This window comes from Quercus suber, unplaced genomic scaffold (assembly GCF_002906115.3).
Source record: "Quercus suber isolate HL8 unplaced genomic scaffold, Cork oak 2.0 scaffold_266, whole genome shotgun sequence".
In the NCBI taxonomy this organism is placed as follows: Eukaryota; Viridiplantae; Streptophyta; class Magnoliopsida; order Fagales; family Fagaceae; genus Quercus; species Quercus suber.
In genome coordinates this window covers 791685-804925 of record NW_027069722.1, presented here as the reverse complement: position 1 = coordinate 804925, position 13241 = coordinate 791685, and the positions used below count along the sequence as shown (strand labels likewise).

At 42.6% G+C, this 13241-nt stretch overlaps 1 protein-coding gene across 1 annotated transcript; it reads left to right on the top strand.

Annotated features, from left to right (window-relative positions):
* Positions 1-12533: 12533 nt before the first annotated feature.
* On the top strand, positions 12534-13241 carry LOC112031595 (uncharacterized mitochondrial protein AtMg01250-like). The gene is made up of 2 exons (XM_024064282.1): positions 12534-12798; positions 12898-13241. The coding sequence occupies exons 1-2, from the start codon at positions 12534-12536 to the stop codon at positions 13239-13241; spliced, it is 609 nt and encodes a 202-aa protein (XP_023920050.1).

Below are 13241 nucleotides of genomic sequence, written 5' to 3'. Positions count from 1 at the left end.
GTAAGAGGAAGACAACTCCCCATCCTGCGCCTGCCGTTCAGCGAAGAGTACATCACTAAAAAAACTTTCTTTTCCTTGCTTTGTCTTTTAAGTACACATATATACTTCTTCTTCTTTTCGGCTTTTCCTGAATTTTGACATGCTTGCTGACTTCTTTCTTTGACTCTGTCTCTTATCCCCTTTTTCCTTTGCAGTCTAAGTACAAGGAGGATACATCAGCCGCCCGCCCCATTATGCTCGAGGAAATTGAATCGGGGATACATTTACTCTTTCTTTTCTTCTCTTCCCTTTTTTTTTATTTGCATGTGTCCAGTCTGCCATACGCTCTTGGTTATCTCATTCACCCAAAAGGTTATTTTTTTATTTTCATATCTTCTTCTTCTTCTTGTCTTCTAGGATGAGCTTGAGCCTCTTTCCATATATCGCCCCGCTGCCGAGGAACTTTCTGTTGGAAAAATCTGGTTTTGTATCTCATACAAAAACACATGCAGCGGAAGCAACAAAAACAAAACACGGATCTACTTCAATCATGAAAGATAAACATGTAACCATAAATTCTAGAATCAAAGAATAGAAAGCGTACCTTGATGCAGTGAATTTCAAAACCTTGACTTGAGAATACCTTTAATCTTCATCTCAATTCCACATAGTGCCCAAGATGTGTGGTCTCTCAATCAGTCCTTTTGTATATAGATTCTCAAAGAAAAATCCTTCTTCTTCTCCTTGTGGAGAAAAAACTGATTTCTTTTTCTTTTCATCTTACGTATGTTTTAACCATTCTCTTAATTTCTTTATTTAATAACACTTATTAAATAATGACTGATTATCTAATTGGGTTAGCCTTTTGGGCCTACCCAATTGGGCTTTAGTTTGTGACTTGAGATGGGACCAAAGGGACCAATAAGACACTAGCTCCAATGGGCCTTGGGCTTTTCCGTCAACTCTTGACAAGTCTAAAGTTACTATTAATTATATTCAATACCACTATAAGAATATAATTGCACTCTAGGCCTTATCTATAAATTATATCCCAAGACTTTATTATACATTCAACCCCTTCATTAAAATATTCGTAGTAATACAAAGTCATTAATATTGACTGTCACTTTGAAGATTACTACATCTTAATCCTTGAGTACCCGGTTTAATCCTTTATATTATTCATAATATATTTATGAAATCCAATTCCATAAATATATACTTTAGTAACTCTTTACTAAAGTGGTTGGACTCAACACTCTGAATAACCAAACTCATTAAACTTATCTCAAGGGAATATTTTATATTTCCGTTAAGAGATTATGAATTCCATCTTGAAAATATATGTTCCATCAACACTAAATGTGACTGCCCAACATACTGAGGTTTTGACCATAACTTATAGATCTCACTCTTGATATATCAAAGCAACCTACATCTCATGATCAGGTCCATTATTCTCTCATGATTTAGAGTTGATGTAAATAAAAGTCGTGAGATTTATTATTCAATTGACAGTCTTTAGGAGAATAATAAATCTCACAATGGTCCAGTTCAATATGTCTTAACTTTTAAAACATATTAACATACCAACTAGAAGTCTCCACTTCCATGATCAAGACAAATCATCTTAGTTGATATGTTATAGTCTTCGCAGATGAAATGCACAATTTCATCACCAACTACGAACTAAAATTCTGAATTTACAAAAAACTTGTGATTTATATCTTTCTGTGACTTTTCACATAGATCACATACTATGCATCTCATGGACTAAGATAATATCCTACTAGTTCATAAATAGTCTCATATAATTAAGCAACTTAATTATTCATGACATGCCAATAAATTGAATTTTAGGGCACAAACCCTAACACTTTCTGCCCCCATGGGTACCCCTATGGAGGGCTTTCGTGGTAGGGTTAAGTTTGCAAAACCTGCCCCTTCTGCAGCCACACATGGAGTTCTTGTTGAGGCAACTACCTCTCCCACTAGACTGGTACCTATAGATAAGGGTATTTATGTTGGGAAGGTTAGTAAGGTCTCCCCTAATCCTGCCGTGATACCCTCTGTTCAAAGGGGAGCCACCCCTCCTGCTGCTACTCAGATCAAGGCTACTCCTGTCACACCCCTCGTCATTTCCACTGGTGACCCCTTCGATGCTCTTTCTCAGGCTGTGAAGGATGGTTCTTCGCTGGTTGTTACTCCTTCCTCCATTCCTGTTTCTGCCACCCGTGGGCCTGATGCTGATTTGTCCTCAAAGGAGTCTAAGGAAATCCTTGAGGATCTTGAGGATGAGCCCGTCTTGGGGAGGAGGATTTCTGAATCTGAGGAAGAGGGGAGTGTTCCACCCGAGACAATGGGTATGTGCTTTCTTCCTTCCTTTCTCTTCTTTCTTTGTTAAGTTCACCCTTCTCCTCTTTTTTTTTTTTTTTTTGATTGCTGTAGATCGTCACCAACTGAGAAGCGCAGTCCTCAGGGATTCTGAAGCCAGAAAATCTATGTAAGGAGGTCCAGAGCCCTAGAAATCCACAAGTCCGAGATCATTGACTTCAGGTTGGTCAAAGTGAAAAAAGGTGCAGCCTCCTCGCAGGATCTGGAATGGTGGCGGAGCTACTGCCCACTTCAAATTGAGAAGGCACTGTAGGAGGTGGACTTGTCAAAAGGGCACAAGGTTTGAAATGAGAAACCTTGGTAAAAAAAAAAAAGAAGTGAAGGAAGAAGAAAATTTACCAGAGCCAGTGGTAATGGGGGCTGTGGGGAAGACAGAGGCAGGAACAGAGGCTGTAAATATGGCAGAAACTGGTATATAAGATGCAACAGGAATGGATACTGTGGGCGGGCAAGAGGAGTTGCGCAAACACCCCTACGTCTGTGCGATTCCTAACCCCTCAAAGGTCTCTGCAAATAGAAAGATAGACATGAAACAGAGAGATAAACATCAAATAAAAGGGAAAAGTGAATTTAGCNTCTCAATTGGTGACGATCTACAGCAACCGCGGGGACTTTATGCAGGGATTTCGACTCGGTCGCTCTGCTAGAGAGCATTTCTTGAGGATATTGGGGAGTGTGCTGAATGATATTGAGCACAATTTTGTTAACACTGTCTCCACTAAGAGATCTTGCAGTGGAGGGCTGCGGTGCAGGAGCTTGTTAGTATTGGTTTTGCCGTGGAGTTTATCTTGGATCACCTTCGAGAGATTGCCCGAGTCGTTTTCATGAAAAGAGCCTAGCCTACTGTTGATGCTATTGACTCACGCCTTGAGATTCTAAGGAAGGAAGTGGCAGACTTGGAGGGCCGTCGTGAGCACCTTCTTTCTAGCGTAGGCGGGTCTAGTTGTTTTGGAGATCAGCCACTCATTTCTGGACTTCATTGATGATGATGCAGTTTCTTCTTTGTTTTGTTGTTTCCTTCACCTTAATACTCTATTTAGTACATTATATTTCCTATAGTACTTATTTGGGCTAGTTTGCCATGGTTTGGGTTTATAACTTATGATGCTACACCTTGCTACTGTTTTTGCTTTTACTATGATATATGATGATAATACTTCGTGCTTTTCATTACATCCTCATGAAAGCAAGTTACAAAATTTTTTCTTATGACATAGTCACTTGAAAGATGAAAAAACAAAGTAAAAGGAAACATAAGAGCTTTTTCAACAAAACAAAAGAGAGGGATAATCATATGACTCTTCTTCTTAGGCGTAGTAGCGTTTCAACCATTTCCCATTGATAAGATCCATTAAGTCCTTGCCATCCATCTGAGTCAAATGGTAATACCCACTCAGATGTGCTTCTCTTATCACAAAAGGTCCTTCCTACTTTGGTGCAAACTTCGATGGTCCTGCCAAGCCTCTCCTAACATAATCTGCCACCTTTAGAACTAGTTGTCCTTCGCAAACACTCTCTCTTTAGTCATCCTGCTGTAGACCTCGATCATTTTTTGCCTGTTCTACGGCTGCGTTCTTGGGCTTTTTCTCTTCTTTCATCAAGTCCTACCAGGTCTTCGCACCTTTTTGCCGCAAAGACTTCTTCTTCATTCTCTTTTTCTTGCATCTGCATGACTTTCAGGGATGGGGTCATTTTCTTTGCTGGGCTCACCACCTCAGTTCCATAAACCAAGAAAAAATGTGAAAAACCTGTGGCTGACTTAGGTTAACTTCTATAAGCCCAAAGAGCGTTTGGCAGGTGCATTGCCTATCCTCCCGTATACTCTTGGCTTATTTTACTAATAATCTTTATGAGAGTCTTGTTTGTTGCTTCTGCTTGCCTATTTCCTTGAAGGTAATAAGGTGATGACCAGTGATGCTTGACTTGGTAGAATTTTAGCATTTTTCTCACATCACTGTTGACAAAAGGTGTGCCATTGTCACTGATAATCTTGTGGGGAACTCCAAACCTCACAATTATGTTTTCCTTGATAAAGTTTGTCACTGCTCCTCCTGTGGCTTTACGAAGTGGTACTGCCTCTGCCTACTTAGTAAAATATTCTGTAGCCACTAGTATCCATATGTATTCTTGCGATGGCGGATTCACCAGTCCAACCAAGTCAAGCCCCCAAGTGTGGAAAGGCCATGGTGTGACCATGCTATGCAAATTTTGCGGATGAGTGTGAATCAAATTGACTTGTACTTGGCAACTGTGACATATTTTCACAAATTTTGCCATATCCTTTTTCATGGTAGGCAAGTAGTAGCCCATCTGCAGAAGGCATCTGTAAAGCTTTTTTTTTCCCTGATGCTCCTCACACTCTCCTAAGTATGCTTCTTTTACCATTTCTCTCGCCTCTTCAGGGCCCAAACACCTCAAGGGGTCTCCATCATACCCTTTTTTGAAAAGAACCATATTATGCAAAAAATAACGCGTTGCTAACCTCTTGAGTTTATATTTTTCGCTGTACTTTTGTGGCAGGATGCCTTCTGTCAGGTACTGTATAAATGGACTTCTCTAGTCTTCGCTGATGAACACAGCGTAACTTTCCTCTCTATCTGTCGCAAGTTGACAGTTCCTACACTGGGTTTGGGCTTGGTCCGCATCTTTACCCATGATTGGCCAATAAAAGCCCGCCCTCTGAAGTCTGTGGTAAAAGTTGACCTCTCCGCAGGATCTGCAAGTCTTCTCATGTACTTCTTTCAACTTTCTCTAGACTTCCTTTTGCCCCATACATCTGGACAAGACTCCTCTTGGCATCCTGCGGTACAGTTCTCCCTTCACCAGGGCGTAGTCTTTGAGTATTTTTAGCTCCATGGCTTCTTCTTCTCCCGTCAAAGCTTCCTTTATGGGTATCCATCAATCCCTTTTGCATCGTTCCTCCTGGAACCTTTCTTTTAACGTCTCAATTATTGATTCCTCTTTCTTGCTAATCTCTACTTTGGTGGTTCCCCCTTCGAACACTATTTGCGAACCTAGTGCGACCAGCACGTCGGCTAACCGATTCTCATTCCTTGGGTTATGTTCTATTTCAAAAGTTAAAAACTTTTCTTCCATTTTCTGGGCCATTGCTTTGCACGAGGCTAGGCTGGGCTCTTTTAGGTAGAAACTCCCTTTGGTTTGGCAGACTATTAAATTTGAATCACCCAGTACCCTTAAATGCTTGATTCCCATTTTGAGAGTTGCAGCCAGCCCGGTTAGGTAGGCTTCATATTCTGCCGTGTTGTTTGAATAGGGGAATTCCAACTTGAATGATAGTGCTACTGCTTTATCTTTTTCATGGTACAAAACTACTCCAACTCCTCCAAACTAGGCAGTAGAAGACCCATCGAATTTTATTACCCATTGTTCTCTGAGTTCCTCCGCCATGGCTACTTCCCTCGAGACTTCGTCGTCTAGCGAAAATTCTTCCTCTCCTGGAAACTGTGCCAATAAGTTTGCTATAGCCTAACTTTTCACTACTCTAGGTGCCCCTATTCTCAAGTTATACTGTGACAATTGTAACAACCACTGAGATATCTTGCCAGAGAGGATTGGCTGCTATAGCAAAACTTTGATGGCATGGGACTTGGTCATCAGTCATACTTCGTAGGCCAAGAAATAATGGCGTAGTCTCTGTAAGGCATACACAATAGCCAAACATGCCATTTCCGCCCTTGGGTAACGAGTTTCTACATCTTTTAGGGCATAGCTGATGTAGTACACCGGTTGCTCGATGCTACATCCATCTTCTTGGGAGATTAATGCACTAATGGCATATGAATTGGTGGCCATGTAAAGTAGCAATGTTTTCTTGTGGATTGGGGCTTGTACTGTAGGGAGGTTCATCATGATCTGCTGTAGCCTCCTGAAGGCCGTCTGCTGCGCTTCTCCCCATTCAAAACTTTGCCATTTCTTAAGTAACTTGGTGAAAGCCGAAGTGATTGATGTCAACCCAGGGATGAATCTCCGGATATATGAGACTTTTCCTAAGAAGCTCTTTAGTTCCCTTACCATGGCTAGAGATCTCGTAGTTGTAATGGCCGTGGCTTTGGCTGGGTCTACATCTATTCCTCTGCTGTGAATCAGGAAACCTAAGAATTTCCTAGAGGATACTCCAAATGCGCACTTGAGAGGGTTCATTCTCAATTTAAAGACTTTGCATCTTTCGAACACCCTTTTTAACACATGGAAATGTTCTTTTTTCCTCTTTGACTTAACCACTATGTCGTCCACATAGTCTTCCAACTCTTGATGTATCATATTGTGAAATTTGATCGTCATTGCTCGTTGATAAGTTGCACCTGCATTTTTCAACCCGAAGGGCATTATAGTGTAGTAGAAATTTCTCATGGGTGTTCTGAAAGCAGTTTTCTCTACATCTTTTGGTGCCATTCTGATCTGATTGTACCCACTGAAACCATCCATGAATGAGAACATGTCACTTCCTGCCGTAGAATCTATCAACAAATCCATATTTGGCAATGGAAATTCGTCTTTTGGGCATGCTTTGTTGAGATCTCTGAAATCTACGCAACACCTTATCTAGCTATTCTTCTTCTTCACTAGTACTATGTTGGATAGCCAGCGAAAGTGTTGAATAGGCTTGATGAATCCTGCGGCTAGTAACTTCTGTACTTCTTTGACTATCTGCCCTTCTATTTCTGTGTGAAATATCCTGGCAGGCTGAGCCATTAACTTGGCCTACAGGTCCACATTTTACCTGTGTGCAACTAACTCAGGGTCTAGCCCTAGCATTTCACTGTAGTCCCATGCGAATACGTCTTTGAATTCTTTCAACAACTGTACCAGCTCTGTTTTTTCCTTTTCTGTCAAAACTTGCACTAATTGAGATGGGCCTCAGCCTTTGCGAAGCAGACCCCAGGTTAACTTCCTCCATTTCTTCTTCTGCCGTAACTTGTAACTCCTTTTCTGCCGTAACTCTTTCGCTTTCCTCGTTATCACTTTCTTCTTCTGAACTCTCTTAAACTTCGCAACACGTCAAACTATCATGCTGCCCTTCATGAGTGGGACCCGTTTGTGTTTCAATCGCAGGCCCCACGCGCCTTCATAATTTTTATACGATCCTGCCATCAGGTCCTCGGATCTTGACATATTGGGGTGTGTCATCAGATCCTGCAGTGGGCGCTTCTTTCCTCTTTCTCTTTCTTGCCAATAACTCCCTTAGATCGGGTTCTAGATCTTCCTGGACATCTTCCTACCTAGGCACGAAGGTACCTCGTGGCTTTGATACTGAACTTTCTCTAGATGAAGCCCATTGATCGTAGAACATAGTTTCTATTAAATGGGCTTTTACCTGCTCGAATGGTGAGGGGTTCGCGGCTATGCGTATCATCCTGCCATTCAATCTCCCTTTCACACATTTTTGATAAGTGGATGGGACCAGTCGGTGTTTGTGTAACCATGGCCTCTCCAAAAGCATGTGATAGGATACTTCTGTCTTCACCACATGATACCGAGCTAAAGAGGCTATGGGGCCTACTTTCAGCCACAACTAAATGTGGCCTGCTGTATACTCGTCCATTCCACCGAACCCTGTTACTTCCATTGGGCACCCCTGAATCTTTATTTCAGAAATTCCTGCTGCTTGCAGAGTGCTCAATGGAATGAGATTCACAGAAGCACCTGTATCTACCAAGGCTCTCTTTATGGAGATTTGATTTATAGACGCCGCCAAGTATAGGGGCCTTCTGTGATCTGGGTGTCCCACCTCCATATCTTCATCATTGAAAGTGATTTCAGTTGACTCATGTAAGAGAGCCCTATCATCTGGTATTTCTGCCAATAGACATTCTATTCCTGCACCGGAGGCAATGCTCACCAAAGCCTCCGTGGCTACCTTTCTTTCCTTTGCTGAGAGTCCCAGCTGGTCGAACAAATTTTTGAACTTAGAACTCTATTGTAAAGTGGTAATGGCCACTGCGGGTAAGGCCAAGTTTTCTTCTTCGTCTTTTCTTGGATTTGCGCAAATTACCACCGCTGCTACATCCTTCCTTTTATGGTTTGGGAGTGGATTTCTTTAGACTTCCTGCTGGGACAGTTCTAGAGTCCCTTCCTTTATCCTGCGATGTACTAGTCTGCGGAGTGCCCAACATTCTGCGGTAGAATGTTGGACATAATTGTGTAAACAACAAAAACGTGGGTCCCTCCATTCCTCCTCTGTGGGCTCCCTAGCAACCTGGTTAGGTTTGAAAATTCCATCTGCTATCCATTTATCTAGTAGTATGTTTAGCTCCTTTGAGGTGCATGGTATTGGCGGGGGAGTATCATACTTTCTCCTATCGGTTTTTCTTCTCCGCTCACTAGTAGACACTGCCATAGCTTACGGGGCACTCCTTTTGTCCGTGCTTGGCTTTACGGACTGGGCAGTTTTTCTCGCTTTTTGCAACAATTGTGTGAACTGGGAAATTTCTAAGTTCTCCAGGACTGCCCTGTACTCCCTGATCATATTTGTCATACACATCTCCACCAGTATTCTTTCTTCACAATGGTTATAGCAGTCAAGTGCTATGTCCCTGAATCTCTTGATGTACTCCATCAAGTCTTTTTCATTCCTTTGTTTGGTCGCTTGCAGGGTTGCAAGTATCACTATTTCTTCTTCATGAAAGTATTTGGTACAAAATACATCAACCATATCATCCCATGTTGGGATCGATCCCGGCTTTAAGCCAATGTACCAGGTATAAGCTCGGTCACACAGTGATTTAGAAAATTCTCAAAGACATAAGTCCTTGTCTGTGGCATAAGGGCCAAGCGTATCAATGAACTTGCTCACGTGCTCAACGACACTTCCCTTCCTGCCATTATATTGTGCCAAAACTCGCGGCTCATACCTCTTGGGGTATGGTTTACTAAGCACCCTTAGTGGGTATGAAGGCCTACGTGCGTAGAATCTCTCCTTTGGTCCCCTGGCTCTCTTCTGCTCCAGGAGAGCTGTTACCTCAGCCATAGTAATAAAACGTTGATCAGTGTTCTGTGGGACACCTCCTACTAGTGTCTCTTCTGCTGTATGTTCTGGATCATGCTGGCTTCCTTTTTCTTTCGTTTTGTCTGTCTTTAGTTGACGGATTTCTTCCATCATTTGTTGTTGCGAGTGTTGCAGAGCCTGTAACACCTCGACGAAGGTGTTGGCATTGTCTGCAGGGATTCTTGGAGGAGGTTGAGGTCCAGCCCCCATTCCATTGGCACCTTCCGTCTGGTTAGGCTGTTGTTGGTGAGGCATCATTGGCATAGACTCCGTTTGCGAAGGCACGATACTCATATTTCGCGTTGTCCTTGACTTCAGAGGCATTTGTTTGCTAGGGCTCTTGTCCCTAGTCTATTTCTCAACTCCCCAGCGGAGTCGACATTTTAATGTAGGGGCCTTTTTTGTGTCGCGGGTTGGACTGGGCTGCCTCCTGTGGTGATGGGCCCGAGTATTCTGAGTAGGAGAGTTGAGACCGGCCGAACTGTAACTCACTTTATCTCCCTCTGTTTTCTGTTTTCCTTCTTATCTTTTTTCTTTCCTTTGTTTTTCTTTTGTTTCCTCTTTCTTAGTGATACTCTGTTTTTCGATCACTTCTACAGGGCACGGCAAGGGTCCTTTTATAGAGCCTGTCACGACTGGATTTTACCACTTTACCCCTTAACCGCCTTTGTCTGGTTTAGGCGTACTTGCCGACCACCAAGGAGTTCATCTGTGTACCATTTACCCTCGCCAGATGGAGGCAGGTTTATTTTGTTTTGTTAGTGTGACGTGACATTCTTTCCTGCCACAGTGTAAATGCTTTTCTCTCTCTTTCCCTCATGGCATGCACCTAACGGTCCCCCCTCAACTTTGCCTCTTTTGGATGGTCTGTCATCCTAATAGGACGTACCTCCCAAAAGGGTTTGGGCAGGAGCCGCGGAATAGATCTTTTTCCCTCTCCCCACCACCAAACCACACCTCCCTTACCTTTTACCTCTGGCCCATGGCCCCACCACATCCCATATTGGCTGGGTACAGGCTGATGGTGCCTGGGCTTTGCACGTGCTTTCCTATCATGTATGTTTAAAATCTGTCTGCTGCTCATGCGTTTTCCACGATCTGGAGCTTTGTTTGCACAGTCTGCCACACTTCTTTATTCTTTTACGTGGGCCGTTTCATAATTTACTGTTCCCTTTAGGGGATGGGCTTCATTTGATACTAGGTTTTACATTTCTCTTAGTCCATTTCTTGGTTGCCCTCATGTCCTGCCATATTATTCTATCATTCCTGCTGTAATGACTTGGTCTTGCTGGTCCTCTTTTAGACCTGCCATTTTACTCTCTTCCCTAAATGGCTTTACATGACCATGAGCTTTCTTACTTAGGGGCTTCTATGTCCCCTTGGGCATTCTCGGCCCATTTACTTGTTTTGGGCTTCCTCAACCCATTTACTTGCTTTGGGCTTCCTCAGCGCTTTTCCTAACTTTGTGTTCCCATGAGCTTTTACTTATTTCATTGGGCTTCCCTGGCCCAATTATTTCATACTCATCCTTAGGGTTTGTGGGGCTGCCAACAATCCTCTACTCTCTTTGCTTACATTACTTTGAGCCTGTCGCAGCTCATTCTTACTTTTTTCCACATCATACACTGCCCATGGGTTTGTTATTCTCTCTTTCCGGGCCTTTTGAGCCCACTTGCTTCCTCAAGGCCCATTTATTTATTTTATGGACCTATGACCCATTATTCTTGTCGCTTGGGCTTAATGGTTTTATTCTATATTTGCCACTTCTACTTGCTGCCTGCGTTGCTGAGTTGGGCCTCCTTCTTGTTTTACAAAAATGACCCTCAACACATTTGGCGGGTGATTTTAATGAACCCTTGCTAGACGATGATAAATTTGGGGGTAGGGCTGTTAGTATTAATAGATCCCTTCATTTCAAAGATTGTTTAGATAATTGTAACATGATGGATATTGGCTTCTCTAGGTCTCGTTTTACTTGGACTAACAAAAGGGAAGTGCAAGCCCTTATTCAAGAGAGGATAGACAGGTTCTTTGTCAATCCGAGCTGGTGTCTCTTATTTCCTAAAGCTAAAGTTGTCCACCTCACAAGATGTCACTCCGATCATTGCCTGGTTCTGCTTGATTTAACTCCGCAGCTCGGGGAGATAGGAAGAGGCCTTTTAAGTTTCAAACTTGCTGGTTAACGGACCTTTCCTTTCCAAAGGTTGTCTCACAGGCTTGGGGGCAAACTCATAGCCTTGCTAAAGTCATAGAAAAGTTCACCAAAGATGTTGGCCTTTGGAACAAGGCACATTTTGGAAACATTTTTGCTAAAAAGAAGAATATTAAGGCTAGATTGAATGGTATTCAGCGGGCAGTGTCAGTTAAGCCATCTTCTTTTCTTCTTAACCTCGAACAAGACTTACTAAAGGAGCTTGATTTGATTCTGAGGCAAGAGGAAGAGCTGTGGGCGATGAAGTCTCGGGTCAATTAGATGATTCAAGGGGAGTGAAATACAGGTTTTTATCACGCCTCAACGCTGATTCGTAGGAAGCAAAACTAGATTTTGGCCATCAAAGATGCAATGGGGTTGTGGATTAATGAGGAGGCAGAAGTTAAGGCTTTTATCAGAAATGGATTCAATTATATTTACATAACTTCTTTATCTAGTGTCTCTCGGTCAAAGCCCTACTCCACCCAATGGCAAGCCAGTCTCACGGAGGAGGAAAAGGCCAGTATTAGTGGGGGGGTATCGGATGAAGAGGTTAAAACAGCGATGTGGTCCTTGAAGGCCTTTAAAGCCCTGGGGCCGAATGGGCTCCATGTGGGTTTTTATCAGAGATTTTGGTTGACAATGGGAAGGTCGATGACAGATGAGGTTAAGAAAATTTTTACAGAAAGAAGAATGTCAAATTATTTGAACTGAACTCTTATTGCTCTGATTCCCAAGAGCCGGGGCCCAGAAACTTTGGGAAACTATAGACCCATAAGCCTCTGCAATTCGGTGTATAAGTTAGTGACAAAAATCATTGTGACTAGACTAAGACCTTATTTAGAGAAGCTGATTTCCCCTCTGCAAATAGCTTTTATGCCGGGGAGGAAGGGTATTGATAATAAAATAATCGCTCAGGAAGTCATTCATACCATTGGTAGAAAGAGAGGGAGTGTGGGATACATGGCTTTGAAAATTGACTTGGAGAATGCATATGACAAGCTTGAATGGAATTTTATAAGAGTTATGTTAATTAGAGCAAATATTCCGGTGGATCTCATTGACATCATAATGAGTTATGTCTCGTCTGTGTCAACATCCATTATGGTGAATGGAGAAGCTTTAGACCCAATTTATCCTTCGAGAGGGATTAGGCAAGGGGACCCCTTATCCCCATACATTTTTATCCTTTGTACGGACTATCTTGGTCAACTAATTGAAGAGAAGTGTAGTATAAAGGAGTGGTAGCCAATTAGAGCCTAGCAAGGCAGTTCGGCTTTTTCCCATTTACTCTTTGCCGATGATTTAGTGTTGTTTGCTAAAGCAGACTATGCTAATGGTGTGGCCATTAGAGAAGTTCTTGATGTTTTTTATGGTGTGTCGGGGCAAACTATTAGTGAAGCTAAATCAAGAGTGTTCTTTTCGCCAAATGTGGATAATGCTACCAAGGAGACCCTTTGTGATGTTTTGGGTTTTGTCTTTACCTCGAATCTAGGCAAATATCTAGGTATTCCTATTAAGCAACCCGGATCATCTTCCCAAGACTACAACTTTGTCCTGGATAGAGTTAAGCAAAAGTTAGCTGGTTGGAAGGCCAATTTGCTCTCCATGGCTGGTCGAAGTGTCCTCATTCAAGCCTCCTTAGCAACAATCCCAGCCTATGTCATGTAG

Bases quoted from the DNA above. Each gene is read 5' to 3' on its own strand.
- LOC112031595 (XM_024064282.1), top strand. From the start codon at position 12,534: ATGGCTTTGAAAATTGACTTGGAGAATGCATATGACAAGCTTGAATGG. The intron at 12,799-12,897 runs GTAGTATAAAGG...TTGCTAAAGCAG, and splicing joins TCAACTAATTGAAGAGAAGT to ACTATGCTAATGGTGTGGCC.